At 48.2% G+C, this 17,723-nt stretch overlaps 1 protein-coding gene across 4 annotated transcripts in view; it reads right to left on the reverse strand.

Moving 5' to 3' along the window:
• OSBPL8 (oxysterol binding protein like 8) overlaps positions 1–17,723 on the reverse strand; it is a 192,364-nt gene that overhangs the window by 37,289 nt on the left and 137,352 nt on the right. For 2 of the 4 annotated variants that reach the window (XM_044979381.1, XM_044979391.1), the window contains 2 exons: positions 3,678–3,758; positions 1,507–1,608 (listed from right to left, as the gene is read on the reverse strand). In XM_044979381.1, the coding sequence (XP_044835316.1) occupies positions 1,507–1,608; positions 3,678–3,758 (183 nt within the window). Of the gene's footprint in view, positions 1–1,506; positions 1,609–3,677; positions 3,759–7,198; positions 7,369–7,655; positions 7,778–17,723 lie in introns of those variants that run through there. The other 2 variants (XM_044979400.1, XM_044979408.1) reach the window with 2 other exon arrangements.

Genomic DNA, 17,723 nt, shown 5'->3' on the forward strand with positions numbered 1-17,723 from the left:
ATAGTTTTACTCAAAATAAAGTAAGGCTCTCGATTCTACAACAGTGTTCTTTCCTTCCTTGTGGCAGAAACATGTTTAGATGCAGATTCCTCCTTCCAGGGCTGGTGAGTATTACCCTTGTTATGCAAGTGATGTACACATTGGTTCAAAATCTGGAAGTACTTCTGGATACCTGATTCCTTCTGGATTCCCCAGGAGTGTCCACGGCCAGAGCGTATTTTATCATTATCAATATTATTCATGACATATGGGTTTACTATAATAGACTTTGAATGGAATTGCTATGAATGCAACTCAGAAGATACAGTTGGTGCAGAATGCAATTGCCTCCTTAAGGTGTATCTACCCAGCAAAGAAAACCCCACGGCTGGCCCATGCCAGCCAGCTCGGGCTCACGGGGCTTGGGCTGCAGGGCTGTTTCATTGCTGTGTAGACTTCTGGGCTCAGGATGGAGCCCAAGCTCTGGGATTCTTCCACCTCAGAGGGTCCTAGAGCCTGGGCTCCAGCCTGAACCCAGAAGTCTACACAGCAACGAAATATCCCTGCAGCCCCTGCCCAAGTCAGCTGGCACTGGCCAGCAATAGGTTTTTCTTTGTTGTGTAGACATACTGTTAGTGATGGTAGGTCATAACAGGTCTCAGAGTTCTTAACACTTGATTCTGAATAGAAATCAAGGTGTTAACAACCAATCTATAGATATATAAAAATTCCAGATCTGGCTTGGGTCACTGGCTATCTGAGAGAGCACCTCCTCGAGTTCTTAGGTTCCTTGGATTTGAATGTCTGGGGTCTGGATGTTTGTGATTAAGTTCTGGTCACTCTAGAACTTATACCTCCCTATCAGGCTGACCAAACATCAATTTGTTGACCTCCGTAGTATTGATTTAATCCTTCTATTTAGTAAGGCTTTTCCATGAGCAGGGTAAATATTACCTCTTATGGATAAGCCATTTAGTTTAATCTCTGTGAAAGTACCCACACTGCTTTTGCAATGCCCTGTCACTGGTGGTACTGCCCACTATTTGGGACAGATGAACTTCTCATCCCTTCTATGGAAATAAGTTTCTAGGATTATAGCTATTTCATATGGAAGGAAAAGAGGAAAAAAAGAGGAAGAGATGTGCAAGAAGGAACCTGTGCTAAAATACCTAAGAAGATTACTGACCTTCCTTTTGTGACTTCTAACAGAAATTAAGGAATTCTCCATGATCAAGTATAAAATCAACAAGTACAAAAAAACCCCCATAACCCCAACTAGTTTTTTAAATTAGTTGCTGTACATATTAGATCAATGTCACTATGGCGACTGCAGTAAGTAACAGCCAGGTTCCTCAGTTATCCCCCAGGATTCAAGCCTGGAGCCTCTGGGTTGCAATTAATAGATGCTCTGCTAGTTGAAAAACATTAATCAGCAATCCACTAGGATTCTGAGCCTTTTCTATTTTGGTAGGTAAACACCAGGCAGCTGCTACAACTTCAACTCAGGTTTCACACTCAAGCTCTGACCTTCAGCCAGTCAGCCATAACAATAACTGATGGGTCTGTGATTGTGCTAAGCAATTCTTTCGTCGCTCTCTTCTTCTCTTCTCTGTAATTTTTCTTTTGAACCTGTAATTAACAAATATAGAAGATGGTAAAACTATTTTAAAATCACAGGGAAAAAGCAAGTCAGAGCAATAAAAAAAAACGATTGCAACTAACAAAAACTCAGGAAAATTGTAAGGTGCAAAGCTCAACCTGTAACAATATAGACAAAGAAGCAGCTTTAAAATGTGGAAGAATGTTTGTCTTGAACAAACAAGACTTTTCCCTGCTCAGTTTCAAGACCAGTCACTTCTAATGTCAAATTAAAAAATGTTACAAACATCACCTTAAATGTTTTTTTAAATAACTGAAGTCACTTATTTTTAACTATTTTATTGTTTATTTCATTGCTCCTTATCAGAAAGGCAAGTAGACCAGTCAGTTTCACTTTTATTTATAATCAATTAGTAGTCAATTTCAAGTTCTCATACACTGGCATGATTGTGCAGATTTTGGGTTTAGGAGAGGTATGCATGTTTAAATGCCCATTACTTTGAAAAATAATGAAAAAGGGACATGAAAGTATTTACTTTTTATTTTCTTTTGCAGTAGAAATTCAGTGATGCCATTTTCCTCTCACGGTGGCCGACCACTTTAAGGTCTGTGGCTATAACACCTCAAGAGTTGGGTAAAGTTTCTTCAATGAATTGCTTTTTCATCATTGCATTTTTCAGGACCCAAAACTATTTGAAATTTGGCAAATAGTTTCAGTTGAAAAAAAATGTTCAAGAGTTGAAATGTTTCTTTTTGACCATTTTGAAATGTTTCATCTTGGACTACTTTGTTTTGACTTTTCATTTCAAAATGGACAGTTCAATTTCAAAATCTGACCAATTTATATAAAAAAGGGTGAAATACCCACACAACCAAATTGAAACAAAAACTGAAAACAAATTAAAAAAAAATTATTTTCAAGTTGGCAATGTTTGGGTTGAGTCAAAACAAATCTGTTGAAAAGTTAAGGAAAAAATTGTTCTGGGTTCAAATCAAATTTTTTTTTTTTTTTTTTTTTTTTTAAAAGATTTTTTGTTTCATCTCCAAGCTGAAAAATTCTGTGCTAAACACCTTTGGCAGTGATTTTAAACTTTGTAGGGTCTGATCTTGTCAATATATGGAGGAAACACCAACAAGGAAAACATAGGTACCACAAGACAGTGTTGGTGATTCAACAAGTGGCACTTCCCATTTCACATGTGATCCTAAAGACTGCACCAGAGAAACACAGAGTCACCTTAGCATCATCATGAGGCAATGGTCTTAGATATTCCTTAGAGTGGAGCACAGCAGGACTGGGAACCCACGGGTCCCAAAGGACCCGCTGCCATAATAGCGGGAGCAGATAAACTGTACTTTGTTGTGGGCAGGATTGGATTGACATAAACAAAACCAGACTGCAGTAATTTGCAGGAAAACACTAAATCTCTCATCAGTTTGTGAAATAGAAATTCAGCAACGTAGAGCATATTTTTCTTTTCTTTTTTTTTTTAAATAAAGCTTTTAATACTTAAATTTAAGCAAGGGATAGAAAGAGATTTGATGTCTATTATGACAGGAGTTTAAAATATTTTTTACAAGGTTTAAGCAATATTTGTTTTATTCTTTTAGTGGTAAAAATTGTATCTGAATATTGTTTATATATACACACCTCTACCTCGATATAACATGACCCGATATAACACAAATTCGGATATAACGCTGTAAAGCAGTGCTCTGGGGGGGTAGGGTTGCACACTCTGGTGGATCAAAGCAAGTTCGATATAATGCGGTTTCACCTATAACGCAGTAAGATTTTTTGGCTCCCGAGGACAACGTTACATTGAGGCAGAGGTGTACAATATATTAATCAAAATTTTGTTTAGTAGCATGGAAGAATTTGTCTCTCTTGTGGGATCCAAGGTTTTTGCAGGTGAGAACAGAATAAAAAATGCAAAAAACAATGAGGGAGTGGGTATTGCGGTGCAGGATGGGAGCTGGATTAAAAAAAATAGTCCCATGCAGGGCTCTACCTGAGAGGTCTTATCCCTATTTAGCTTCTGAGGGCTGACTGGAAGGTCAAATTATGAGCTGTTAAATTATTTTGGAAAGTGACACACCTTAAGAGACTCCTTTTTTGTGAGCTTGCTTGAAGTAGAGGAGATGTCCTTATCAGAGCCATTGTAAAGCTTGGATTCAGACTGAAATTTACAAAATAAAAAAATAAGTAAATATTGCTGATAGATACCTGGACACATTAGGATAATGTTTCACTCAGACAAAAAAAAAGAAAAAAAAAAAGAGGTGCACAGATATTTCTATAGGTCTTCACCATTTCCTTTCATTTCTCACAACCTGGTTCATTCAAAAACTATGTACAGAGTTATACTTTTGTCTGGGGGTCTCAAAGTCCCAGCCCGCGGACCATCTGCAGCTCAAGAACCTCCCCACTAAGGCCCGCAGAGGAGAGACACATGCAGACGTTGCCAGCAATGTCTGCTGCAGGCACCGCCCACCCCCCAGCTCCTGTTGGCTGGGGGAGAGGAACAGAGTAGCATCACTAGTCGCCGCGCAGTCAGCCATGTAGGCAGCATCATTAGTTGTTGGGCAGAGTCACCCGTGGAAACAGCATCATTAGTTGCCGTCAGAGTCACTCATGGAGGCAGCGTCACTTTTTTCCACAATGAATATAAACAAGTCAAAATACCGAACACACCTATCTGCAGTCCTGAAAGTGTCAACTGCTCAGTCACTGAGGCCAAACATCAACAAATTGACAGAACTGAAGCGCTGCCAGGTGTCTGGAAAACACTAAAAACTCTCTGGCAGGCGAAGAATTGTATGATGGTTTTATGATTTCTAAGAAATTCGAAATAAAAATACAATATAAACGTTTTCTTTTCTGAATACCATCTTCAGTGACATTATTGGCCCACTGGGAGGATTTGAGGACTGGCACTGGCGTTAAGGTAAATTGAGTTTGAGACCCCTGCTTTTGTCAGTTACTTTAAGGACTGAAAGAGCCTGCAAGTGAATCCTCCAGAAGAAGCTCAACTACATGTAGTAAATTTGTTGCAGGGGACAGCAAAGCACAGGGGAAGAGGGGTCACGTTCTCCCCCCACACACATTTTCTATATGGCTTCTACTGGGCATGCTCACACAGACTGAGCATACTCAGTAACACTGTTGAAGCCGGTTGCCCTAAATCTCTTCTCATCTCCTACCCTACTGGCAGACACAAGTTATCTCTGGCTGAATGGTTTTGTTGTTGTTTTTTTTTAAATGCTCTATTTGGCTGAAAGATGGACCATCGGAATTTAAAATTGGGAGGAGCTCAACTCTTCATGCAACCTCTTCAGACTAGACTAGACTTAAATCTGTTCCATGAGTCAATGGACTATGATTGCTCAAGAAGAGTTCAGTCACTGCTTTCCCCTCTCCTACAAACTCCAGAAGATCAAGATCTCTCAGCAGAGCACCCAAGTGCCACCAGACTGGAGTGTGGGACTCAAGGTTGATTATAAAACCCGAGTCCTCATTTATGGCTGGGCAATGTGCTGACTCATCATAAGATGATTTTTTTTTTTTGGTCCTGTCTTAAAAAGAAACAATCTTTAAATCTTTTATCTGTTGCCCACTAGCTGAAAGGGAACTGGAAGAGGATACTGACTGATCCAGCCAAAGACTGGCAACTGGCCATCTGTAAGGGAAATCTGCTGGGCTGTTATAACTTATCACTTGTCATTACTATTGCAATCCAGTGAATCACCACTGGGAACTGTTCAGTAGTTATCTCCTACCAACCCAAAAATAAATTTAAAAGAGATCTATTTCTCTATGCACTGAAACAACCCTAACTGACAAGAATTGCTTTGTAGCAAAATGCCCATGTACCAATACAGCCTTCGTGCTGCCAATATGAATTAGAGGACAATTTTCTGAAAGCAACCTCTTACTCTATTTAGCCTTTCAAATACAGCTGTCCATTTTCAAGTCTAAAATCCCGATACAAAGTTTATTCACAAAAAGTTTGTTTCTGAAACACTTAGGAATGACTGAGTCTAAAATGTGCAAGTACGGAGATTCCCTACATTTGGAATAATGAGAGGAAAGGGAGCACTGTTCATTTCATATTAGAAGCTTGTTCAGAACAAAATAAAATTTAGATTTAAACTCTAAATACACAACCGGACATGTGAATCCTTGGTCTATTCAGTCACAAGGATTCAAGTACTTTCATTGCATTGGATGAAGGGGAAGAAATAATTACTCTGTTTCAAGCATTTGAGGAGAGATGAGCCAGGAGAATCCAAAAGGCAAGGCGTAATGGAACACAACCCAAAACAACACTTTGAAGTTTTCAGATTGCCTGTTAAGAGGAATCTAATGCTATCTGAAATGTAAATGTGTGTCTGGGACCCCACACTAGTGTATATTAATCCTAGAACTATGAAAACTTGGTCTCCCTGCAAGAGTTGAAGTTCGTTAGAAAAGCATTGTGATGAAACTGCCTATGGGAAACTTGTTCAGTAGATAAATGGAAGGGCTTGGCTACACTTGCAAGTTGCAGCGCTGGTAGAGGCTTTCCAGCGCTGCAATTAGTAACCGTCCACACCTGCAAGGCACATCCAGCGCTGCAACTCCCTGGCTGCAGCGCTGGCTGTACACCTGGCCAGGTTGGGGTGTAGCGATTGCAGCGCTGGTGATCCAGCGCTGCTCATCAAGTGTGGACACACACCAGCGCTTTTATTGGCCTCCAGGGAATAAGGAGATATCCCAGAATGCTTTTAACTAAATTACTCTCTTTGTTTTGTTATGCAGCCTCTCTTTGTTTTGTTGTGAACTCCGATCGGAGCTCCGTTGAACTGCTTATCTAAAAAACAAACACTGATCACAGCAAACAGGAGCTATCTGTACCTGGCTGTGAACAATCAAATGAGGCAAGCAGTTTGCTTGACAGAGAAACAGCGTTGGATGCAGCCTGTTTGCAATTAAGACTAAGGGTTCGCGAACATTTTGTGATTTTTCAATCCAGGGAAGCTATCACACAGTTTTGGCTCCAAAAATCCACTCTCTCTATCTTTTCCCCGCTCCCTGTCACAGTACACCACAGGGAGTGAGTGAAACAGCGGGGAGTCCGTGTTGGAGGCAGGCTGTTTGCAATTAAGAGTTAAGACTAAGGGCTCCCGAACATTTTGTGATTTTTAAATCCAGGAAGCTAACACACAGTGTTGGCTCCAAAAATCCACTCTCTCTATCTTCCCCGCTCCCTGTCACAGTACACCACCCTCCACCCCCCTCTTTTGAAAAGCACGTTGTTGCCACTTGAATGCTGGGATAGCTGCCCATAATGCAGCACTCCCAACAGCGCTGTAAATGTGGCCACACACCAGTGCTGGTAGCTGTGAGTGTGGCCACACACCAGCGCTGGCCCTGCACAGCTGCACGACCAGCGCTGTAACTCCCAGCGCTGCAACTTTCAAGTGTAGCCAAGCCCGAAGACTTTAAACTCCAGGGATGTCAACTGAGCACCTTTCCCAAGCACTAAATTCACATCTAAAAAATGACAGGAGAAAACATTTTAAACAGGAAACATTGTAAAAGAGCCAACTGCAACTCCTAGTGAGGTACATGCTGTACCTTCCTTGTACTGGGTGGTGAGTAACTTTCATCACTGCTGGTCCAGTCCATGCTTAGACAAAAGGGCTACCACTTAGCCTTTGTAGCTGGAACAGCCAATTGTCTCTCTGAAAGTTTATCCTGAAGTCTAGGGAGCTGTTGATTCCTATCAAAAGTCAGGCAAACAGCTACTGCAAAACCGAAGGTGGAAAAAGGGGTGTTAATGGGGGAAAGAAAACATCTTTTGTCTCCTTATTGCAGCTGTACAGAGGTCTAGATAAGACAGTAACTGGAAAGGACAGAAGGACTGAAATTATCGGATGGAAAACAAGAGTAAGAACCTGAAATGGAAAGATGAGAAAATAAATTGGATTAATATTCAAAGATCAGTAATTTAGTTAAATTATAAATTAGAGAATCTCAGTTAAAAAATAATAATCACAGAATAGAAAGAGGGCTCAGAAGCTTCAGGACCAACCAGCTGTTGTGATCATAAAGAAGCTGGATAACGACTAAGTGTATTTTCTCCTTTTCCCTGACCAGTACAAACTGAGTGTGGACTAGAATTGAATGATGTATTGTTTTGCATCTGAAGCAATCCAGAGTCAGAGCTTAAAGACTGAACAAAGGCTGACATGGTCTAGCCTTCTCAACTATGACATCACAGAATTCCAAGTCTTTTTCATCAGCTACAGAACGGTTGGGCTGGGAGACAGGAATTAGTAGCCATAGGATACTACACCATGGCAAAAGCATTTAAAAAAAATATAATACTTGCAAGATGATTATAGAAATTCCATAACAGCTCCATAGTTAAGGGTGCATTGAATTTTTCAATTTAAACAACCTTTTGTTTTTGCATGAAGAATACAGGGTATCCTCCATACAGAGAATAATCTATGAGTAAATACTCAAGTCATATTCTCTCCCACAAATTGCCCTTTTCTTCCAGTGTAAATAGGCTATAAAGCCACTCAATCAGGGTGATGTAGATAATATAGTAGGTAACAGCAGCATGATACTTAGGGCTGTATCACAAATTCTGTTTAAAGGTCAACCTTCCTAAATCCTCTAAAAACTACATGCTTAGATTTCTTTGAAGTAATTGAAGATTTCTGTGCACCGGAGGGGGGGGGGAAGGGGAGAAGGAGTCATTTGAGACAGGGGTTCCAGAGATCAGCCCTGAAAAAACAGCCATTTTTCAAAAAGTTTCTCCCTCCCCACCACCAGAGCTAGGGATCAAACTATGACTATGATGCAAGTCAAAACAGTGGCACAATCTGTCAGGTGCTACCCCAGGTTCATGGAACCCCACTAAATAGTGGATGACCCAAACTGAGAACAGTATTTAAGAAAATACTGTACTGGTACATGCAGTGTGCATGTACCAGTACAGAAAAAACAGCTATGCAGCGGTTCTCAAACTTCATTGTACCACAACCCCCTTTGAAAACAAAAGAGGGGGGACTGAAGCCTGAGCCCAAGCCCCGTCTTCAGTCCCAGGTAGCCCTGGGAAGGGGAGGGGGACCTTAGCTTTGGCTTCAGCCCCAAGGCAAGTCTAACACCAGCCCATTAAAATGGGGTCACAACCCACTTTGGGGTTCTGACCTACAATTTGAGAACCACTGAGGTAAACTGTTTTCATTCCCACCAGTTTATATGCTTTAAAGCTCAACTCTTGTGAGTGCTCTAAAATCCAAAATGATTATTTTGATTGCTTTTAAATTTGGTCTGCCTCATGAGGAAGTGGGGTAGTGCTAATGACTGAAATGAGGTAATTCAGCCAAGAGGTTCCCAAGTTACAGATGGCCCGCCAAAAAATCTTGTTTCCTTCTGCTGCCTTGTACTAGTAAACTGAGAGGTACTAATCATTAGATTAATCACAGGCCTCGTTGAGACTGATGACTGTGAACTCACCCTTCAGTTAATATAACTAAGTTAATTTTTATAAGTTAATCAAAAACTCACAGAACAGGGCAATTACCTTGGCAAAACAGCCATTGCTGGACCTATCCTCCATTAACTTATCCAATTATTTTTTGAACCCAGTTATACTTTTGGCCTTCCAACATCCCCTGGCAACAAATTCCACAAGTGGACTGTATTGTGTGTGAAGAAATACCTCTGTATATTGTTTTTAAACCTGCTGCCTATTAATTTAATTGGGTGAACCCTGGTTCTCATATTATGTGAAGGAGTAAATAACACTTCCTTATTCACTTTCTCCACACTATTCATGATTTTATACACCTCTGTCATATCCCTCCCTTAGTCATCTCTTTTCTAAACTGAACAGTCCCAGTCTTTTTAATCTCTCCTTATGTGGAAGCTGTTCCATACCCCTAATCATTTGTGTTGCCCTTTTCCAGTTCTAATGCATCTCTGAGATGGGGAGAGCAGAACTGCATGGAGCATTCAAGGTGTGGGCATCCTATATAATGGCATTATGATATTTTCTGTCTTCTTCTCTCTCTCTCTCCTAATGGTTCCTAACACTATCAGCTTTTTTGACTGCTACTGCAGTCAAAAGGTTGCTTGGTCGGATGCTGTCCCTTGCAGAATGTTGAGGACAACTCAAACTTTTGAAAAGCAGAAAATGCAGTTAACACACTAACTGCACCTACAGTGTATCCCAATAATTCCCTTGGCTACTGCCAGGTCCAGAGGAAGAGACAGAAGGTAATATGGGCAACCTATTTTCCCTTTAATAATGTTAGATGGAATCCAGTGGGTAAGAGTGAATGGACAGTAAAAAAGCTGGTGAAGAGCTTCTACATTTCAGCAATTGTGGGGTTGGCAGCATGCATTACCAAAAAAGGGCAGAGTTGAAGTTGCATGGCAATCTTAACTGTGAATTTCCTTGTTTTCAGAAGTCTGAGTTTTCCTTCAACTCAACATTCTACAAGGGATTGACACACTACCAAGGAACCTTAACCCTGTGTTAACATGGGGTTTTTTTGCCATTGAGTAGAAACATTCAGTTAAGGTACCTAAACAGCTTTCACTTTGTCCTTGTAGAGATGCCCTGAGAAAAAACTGTCAGAAAAATCTCATCTATAAAAACAAATCATTTCAATTCAGTGACCAAATAGTAGTTCAGTGTTTCTCTAACAGGGGTCACCGCTTGTGTAGGGAAAGCCCCTGGCGGGCCGGGCCGATGTGTTTACCTGCCCCGTCTGCAGGTCTGGCCGATCGCGGCTCCCACTGGCTGCGGATCTCTACTCCAGGCCAATGGGAGCTGCTGGAAGCAGTGTGGGTCGAGGGACTTACTGGCTGCTGCTTCCAGCAGCTCCCATTGGCCTGGAGCAGCGATCCGCAGCCAGTGGGAGCCGCGATTGGCTGGACCTGCGGACGGGGCAGGTAAACACACCGGCCTGGCCTGCCAGGGGCTTTCACAAGCGGCGATCCCTGTTTGAGAAACCCTGCAGTAGTTCTTTACTCTTATTCATACAGATGTTGTACAAAATCCCTCCCTTTTTTTATAACCACACAGAAAGATATACATTACAGACTGTTGATTAAAAAGATACTGATGGCCATTATTCCACATTAAAACTTCATGTGCTGCCAAATTCACAAGAGTCACCAAAAGGCAGACCTACATATTAGACACTTAGGACCTGATCAAGAAGTTGTAGCATGGATGTGAATAGCAAAATTAGCAGGTCACAAAGCATCACAAATAAAAATTACCTCATATTACACCAGTGTCTACAAGTTCAGGTTTTTCAAATATAAGATTTCTGCAGACATAGACTGTAAACTTAAAGTATTTGTGTGGTAATGAAGGGGGGAGGGGTGGCGGGTTGCTCCCTTTGATGGACACGCAGCCAGGCAGTTAGCTGTAAAATCCCTCTTGGTAGCCGTTCTCTACTTGCTTTACCTGTAAAGGGTTAAAAAGTCCCCCAGGTAGAAGGGGGAGGGGAGAAGAAGAGGGCACCTGACCAAAAGAGCCAATGGGAAGGCTAGAACTTTTTAAAACTGGGAAAAACTTTCCCTTGGTCTGTTTGCTGGGCTGGAGCGACACGGAGCAGTAATGCTATAAGCAGGAATGCTGTGTAAGGTTTGAACCAGGTATGCAGAAGTATCTTCCATACCTAGAAAAAATAATTTGGATAGGGAATGTCTAAGTTATCAGGTTTATTTCTTATTTTGGCTTGTGGATCTCCTCTGTGCTAACCTGATGCTTTTGTTTGCTTGTAACCGTTAAGCTGAACCCCCAGGGCGGTTAGTTTGGGTGCTTAATTTTTGGAAAAGACGGTTACTCACCTGTAGTAACTGTTGTTCTTCGAGATGTGTTGCTCCAATCCATTCCAGTTAGGTGTGCGCGCCGCGCGTGCACGGCTCTTCGGAAGATTTTTACCCTAGCAACTCCGGCGGGCCGGCTGGGCGCCCCCTGGAGTGGCGCCGCTATAGCGCTGAATATATACCCCAGCCGGCCCGTCCGCTCCTCAGTTCCTTCTTGCCGGCTACTCCGACAGTGGGGAAGGAGGGCGGGTCTGGAATGGATTGGAGCAACACATCTCGAAGAACAACAGTTACTACAGGTGAGTAACCGTCTTTTCTTCTTCGAGTGATTGCTCCAATGCATTCCAGTTAGGTGATTCCCAAGCCTTACCTAGGCGGTGGGGTCGGAGTGAGACGTGGCAGAGTGTAAAACTGCTGAGCCGAAGGCTGCGTCGTCTCGAGACTGCTGCACCAACGCATAGTGGGAGGCGAAGGTGTGGACCGAAGACCATGTGGCCGCTCGACATATGTCCTGGATGGGGACCTGGCTCAGGAAGGCGGCAGACGAGGCTTGCGCCCTCGTGGAATGAGCGGTGAAGCGGCCCGGGGGCACGCGAGCCAGCTCGTAGCATGCTCTGATGCACTGAGTTACCCAGGAGGAGATGCGCTGGGAAGAGACCGGCTCGCCTTTCATGCGGTCGGCGACTGCTATGAAGAGTTGTGTAGAACGCCGAAAAGGTTTTGTACGCTCGATGTAAAAAGCGAGCGCTCTACGGACGTCGAGGGTGTGGAGCTGTTGTTCCCTTGGCGAGGCATGGGGCTTCGGGAAGAAGACCGGGAGAAAGATGTCCTGATTGAGGTGGAAAGCCGAGACCACTTTTGGCAGGAAGGCCGGATGCGGACGAAGCTGCACCTTGTCCGTGTGGAAGACAGTGTATGGCGGACCTACCGTCAGCGCCCGGAGCTCCGAGACTCGTCTGGCCGATGTTATGGCGACGAGGAAGGCCGTCTTCCAGGAGAGGTAAAGAAGAGAACACGTGGCCATCGGTTCGAATGGCGGACCCATGAGTCTGGACAGGACGAGGTTCAAATCCCAGGTTGGGGCCGGACGCCGCACCGGCGGGTACAATCGGTCCAGGCCTTTCAGGAAGCGGGAGACCATCGGATTGGAAAAGATGGAGCGACCTTCCAGGGAAGGACGAAAAGCGGACACCGCTGCCAGGTGTACCCGCAATGAGGAGACCGCCAGACCTTGCTCCTTAAGGTACCAAAGGTAGTCCAAGATGGTAGGGACGGGTACGATGAAAGGGTTGAGCCCTCGTTGGTCACACCAGAGCGCGAACCTCTTCCATTTCGCCAGGTAGGTGGAGCGAGTGGAAGGCTTTCTGCTCTCAAGCAGGACTTGCTGCACGGCCGCCGAACAGTCCCTCTCTGCGTGGGTCAACCACGCAGGTACCAGGCTGTAAGATGGAGGGACTGCAGGTTCGGATGGTGGAGTCTGCCGAAGTCCTGCGTGATGAGGTCCGGCCATAACGGGAGGGAGATGGGATCCCGAACGGAGAGCTCGAGCAGCAGGGTGTACCAATGCTGTCTCGGCCAGGCCGGAGCCACGAGTATGACGGTGGCTCGATCCCTCCTCAGCTTCTGGAGCACTCTGTGCACGAGAGGAAAGGGAGGGAAGGCATAGAGGAGGTGAGTCTGCCAGGGATACAGGAACGCGTCCGACAGAGAGCCCGGCGAGTGACCTCGGAACGAGCAAAACTGGAGACACTTCCTGTTCGCCTTGGAGGCGAAGAGGTCGACCCGGGGAAACCCCCACCTCTGGAAAATCGTATGTGCAACGTCGGGACGAAGGGACCACTCGTGGGAGAGAAACGACCTGCTGAGATGGTCGGCCAGCGTGTTCTGCACTCCCGGAAGAAAAGACGCTTCTAGGTGAATGGAGTGGGTCACGCAGAAGTCCCACAGGAGGATCGCTTCCTCGCAGAGGGGAGAAGAGCGGGCTCCGCCCTGCTTGTTCACATAGTACATCGCAGCGGTGTTGTCCGTGAGTACTGTTACACAACGGCGTTGTAGGTGGGAGCAGAAGGTCCGGCAGGCGAGGCGGATGGCACGGAGCTCGCGGACATTGATGTGTAGCGCGAGTTCCTGGGGCGACCAAAGGCCTTGGGTGTGAAGCTCGCCCAGGTGGGCCCCCCAACCGAGCGCTGAGGCATCCGTCGTCAGCGTAACGGATGGGCGAGGAGGATGGAACGGGACCCCCGCACACACGACCTCCGGGGTGAGCCACCAGCGGAGGGAGTCGAGGGCCTTCCTGTTGACCGTGACCACCATGTCGATGGGGTCTCGATGAGGCCGGTACACCGTCGCGAGCCAGGACTGGAAGGGGCGAAGATGGAGCCGCGCATATGCGGTGACATACGTGCAGGAGGCCATGTGACCCAGAAGGCGTAGGCAGGAGCGCACGGTTGTGGTCGGGAAGGCGACGAGATTCCGGATTATGGAGGTCATCGTCTGGTGCCGGGCGCGGGGAAGAGAGGCCCTGCCAACCGTGGAGTCGAGAACCGCTCCGATGAACTCCAGCCGCTGCGTTGGGAGCAAAGTGGACTTCTCAGTGTTGATGAGAAGACCAAGCCGCTGAAAGAGAGACAGAATTTCTGCCATCTGTTCTATCACGAGCTGACGGGACTGAGCTCGGACCAGCCAGTCGTCGAGATACGGGTAGACGTGCATCTGACGACGGCGGAGGGCTGCAGCTACGACTGCCATGCATTTTGTGAATACCCTCGGTGCCGTGGAGAGTCCGAATGGCAACACGGCGAACTGGTAGTGGGCGTTGTTGACCACAAACCGAAGGTAACGCCGATGAGGAGGATAGATCGCGACATGGAAGTAGGCGTCCTTCATGTCGAGGGCGGCAAACCAGTCTCCCGGATCCAGGGAAGGAATAATGGTCCCCAGGGTGACCATACGAAACTTGGGCTTGAGCAGATATTTGTTCAGCTCGCGAAGGTCCAGGATAGGACGTAGCCCGCCTTTCGCCTTGGGGATGAGAAAATAACGTGAGTAGAATCCCCTGCCCCGCCTGTCTTGAGGCACTGCTTCTATGGCACCCACGCTCAACAGAGTCCGAACCTCTTGCAAGAGGACTTGCTCGTGAGAGGGGTCCCTGAAGAGGGACAGGGAGGGTGGGTGGGAAGGCGGGGGCGAAACAAATTGAAGGCGGTATCCCGACTGGACTGTTTGAAGCACCCAGTTGTCCGATGTTAAGCGGGACCACGCCGAAAAGAAATGGGAAAGGCGGTTGTAAAATAAAGGGGAAGGATCCGGTAGGGAGAGTGATGGGCCGTCCTCGATCGTCCCATCAAAAGGCCTGCTTAGCCCCCTGCGGGGTCTTGGAAGCGGCCTGGCCCTGGTTGCGGCGGTTGCCGGACGGACGACGGCGATTTTGGGTCGGACGTCTGCTGGTGTAGGGGCGATAACGCTGTTGATAGCGGGAGGGCTGCGGCCGGAAGGGCCTGCGCTGCGTCGCCGGCGTGTGCATTCCGAGCGTGCGGATGGCAACACGCCCGTCCTTCAGGGTCTGGATCCGAGCATCCGTCTTTTCGGAAAATAGACCCTGGGTGTCGAAGGGGAGGTCCTGGAGTGTATATTGCACCTCCGGCGGCAGGGTGGAGGACTGCAGCCAGGAGATGCGCCTCATTGTCACGCCGGATGCCAAGGTCCGAGCCCCGGAGTCCGCGGCGTCGAGGGCGGCCGTAATAGATGACCGAGAGGACTTCTTCCCCTCGTCCAGCAAGGCGGAGAACTCCTGGCGTGATGTGGAAGGCAGGAGCTCCGAGAACTTCGCCAGGGACGTCAGAATGTCAAAGACGTACCTGGCGAGGAGGACCATGATGTTTGCGATCCTCAGCTGCAAACCCCCGGCGGAATAAATCTTACGGCCGAGCAAGTCCATGCGCTTGGCTTCCTTGGATTTAGGCGCAGCGGCAGGTTGGCCGCGCCTCTCCCGGTCGTTAACAGATTGGACCACGAGGGAGTCCGGGGTTGGGTGAGAGTAAAGGTACTCATAGCCTGATGGTGGGGCTGAGTACTTCCGCTCGACCCCGCGTGCTGTGGGAGGAATAGAAGCGGGAGTCTGCCATAGCGTAGTAGCGTTCTTTTGAATGGTCCGGACGAAGGGCAACGCCACACGGACGGGCGCATCCGCACCCACCACGTTGGTGATTGGGTCCTCATCCTCCTGGACCTCCTCTACGGGAAGATTCATGGATGCCGCCACCCTGCGAAGCAGGTCTTGGAAGGCCCGGAGGTCAATGGGCGGGGGTTCGCTGGTCGCAGCCCCTGCCACCACCTCGTCCGGCGAGGATGACGAAGATGCACCCTGCAGAACCGGCTCCGGCTCTACGTCCGGTGGGTGAGCCTCCTCCGAACCGTGAAGCGTGGGCGATTGGCGGACCGGATGAGCAGATGGCTCGTGCGGAGGAGAGGGAGGCGGCCGACTAATAGTCGCTTCAGGGACCCTGGTGCTGGTGGTCACATCCCTCCTGGGAAACGGGATACCTTGACCTTCATGCTGTCCCCACGGGACCCAGTAGCCCCACTGCTCATGTGGAAGTCCCTGTGGGGTAGGCCACCGGTGGGTAGTATCATCGGCACCGGAGGCTACGGAAGCCGTGCGGGATGGCCAAGGCGGTGCTGTAGTGCCGACGGACTGAACCGCTGACGGCGGGAGGCCATGCACCGACGGCACCGAGGGTCGATACGCCGAGCGCCGACGGGACGGTGACCGTGAGCGTGGACTCCGACGGTGCCGGGAGCTCGACCGGCGCCGGGAGCTCGACCGGGACCGGGATCCGCGGTGCCGGGAGTGACTCCGGGAGTCGCGGTGCCGAGACGACCTCTGACGGTACCGACGGTACGGTGACCTGGATCGGTGCCGGGAGTGCGACCGGTACCGAGATCGAGAACGGTACCGGGACTCAGACCGGCGTCGGGATGGTGCTCGGTGCCGCGAGGAGGAGCGGCGACGAGACTCCGAGCGGCGGGACGGGGACCTGCGCCGGGACCGGGACCGGGACCGGGACCGGGACCTCGACCGTCTTCCGCGCCGCTCGTCAACTGAGGGCGGTCTAGTCATCCTGGCTGGCTTGCCGAGAGAGACAACAGCCCGCACCGGCGGTGCCGGGGGCCGGAGGCTCGGAGCCTCTATGAGCCTGATGAGGTCTCTGGCAGAGGAGAATGTCTCCGGCGTTGAAGGCAGCCTTGGCTCCACCTCGGTCGGTGCCGGGGAGCGTGGCGGTGCCGGACTCGACGGCGCTTGCGGAGCCGGAGTCGAGGGCTCAGGGCCCGTTTTACGCACTGCCGCAGCCACTCTCGTAGTGGACTCTGTGCGTGCCTTCGCCACAGCCTTCGCCAGTCTCTGCTTGCGTGCAGGCGAGAGCGAGCGGTGCCGGGTCGTCTTCGGCGGCGGTTTAGGTACCGTGGCCACGGTGCCGGCGCCGGTCGGTGCCGCGGGTGCACTCTGCACCGAAGAAGCCCTTGGTGCCGGCGCTGACGGTGCCGGGGGCTGGAGGGACGCCTCCATAAGGAGCTGCTTGAGGCGACTGTCTCTGTCCTTACGCGTCCGCGGCTTAAAAGCCGAACAAATGGCACACTTATCTGTACGGTGTGCCTCGCCCAGGCAACGGAGGCAGGAGCCGTGAGGGTCACCCACTGGCATAGGCCTCTGGCACGTTGAACAGGGCTTAAAGCCCGGTGCCTTGGGCATGAGCCCGCACCGGGGAGGGGGAGGGAGAAAATACTCCCCCTATCCTTATCTAAACTAACTAACTATTAAAACTAACTATACTAACAGTAAAAAACTATATACAAAACCAGTAGAGAGAGCTAGGGATGTGGAGGACTACTGAGCACTCCACAGTTCCGACTGCCGTCACGGGCGGGAAGAAGGAACTGAGGAGCGGACGGGCCGGCTGGGGTATATATTCAGCGCTATAGCGGCGCCACTCCAGGGGGCGCCCAGCCGGCCCGCCGGAGTTGCTAGGGTAAAAATCTTCCGAAGAGCCGTGCACGCGCAGCGCGCACACCTAACTGGAATGCATTGGAGCAATCACTCGAAGAAGAATTGCTCTTTTAAAAATCTAGCAAAAGCCTAAGTTCCAGATGTATTTTCTTCCTTTCTGTTTTTAATAAAATTTACCTTTTTTAAGAACAGGACTGGCTTTTTGGTGTCCTAAGAGGTTTGTGCATATGCTGTTTGATTAGCTGGTGGTTACAGCTAATTTCCTTTGTGGTTTTTTTTCCTCAGCTCTTCCCC

This window comes from Mauremys mutica, chromosome 1 (genome assembly GCF_020497125.1).
Source record: "Mauremys mutica isolate MM-2020 ecotype Southern chromosome 1, ASM2049712v1, whole genome shotgun sequence".
Lineage (NCBI taxonomy): Eukaryota > Metazoa > Chordata > Testudines > Geoemydidae > Mauremys > Mauremys mutica.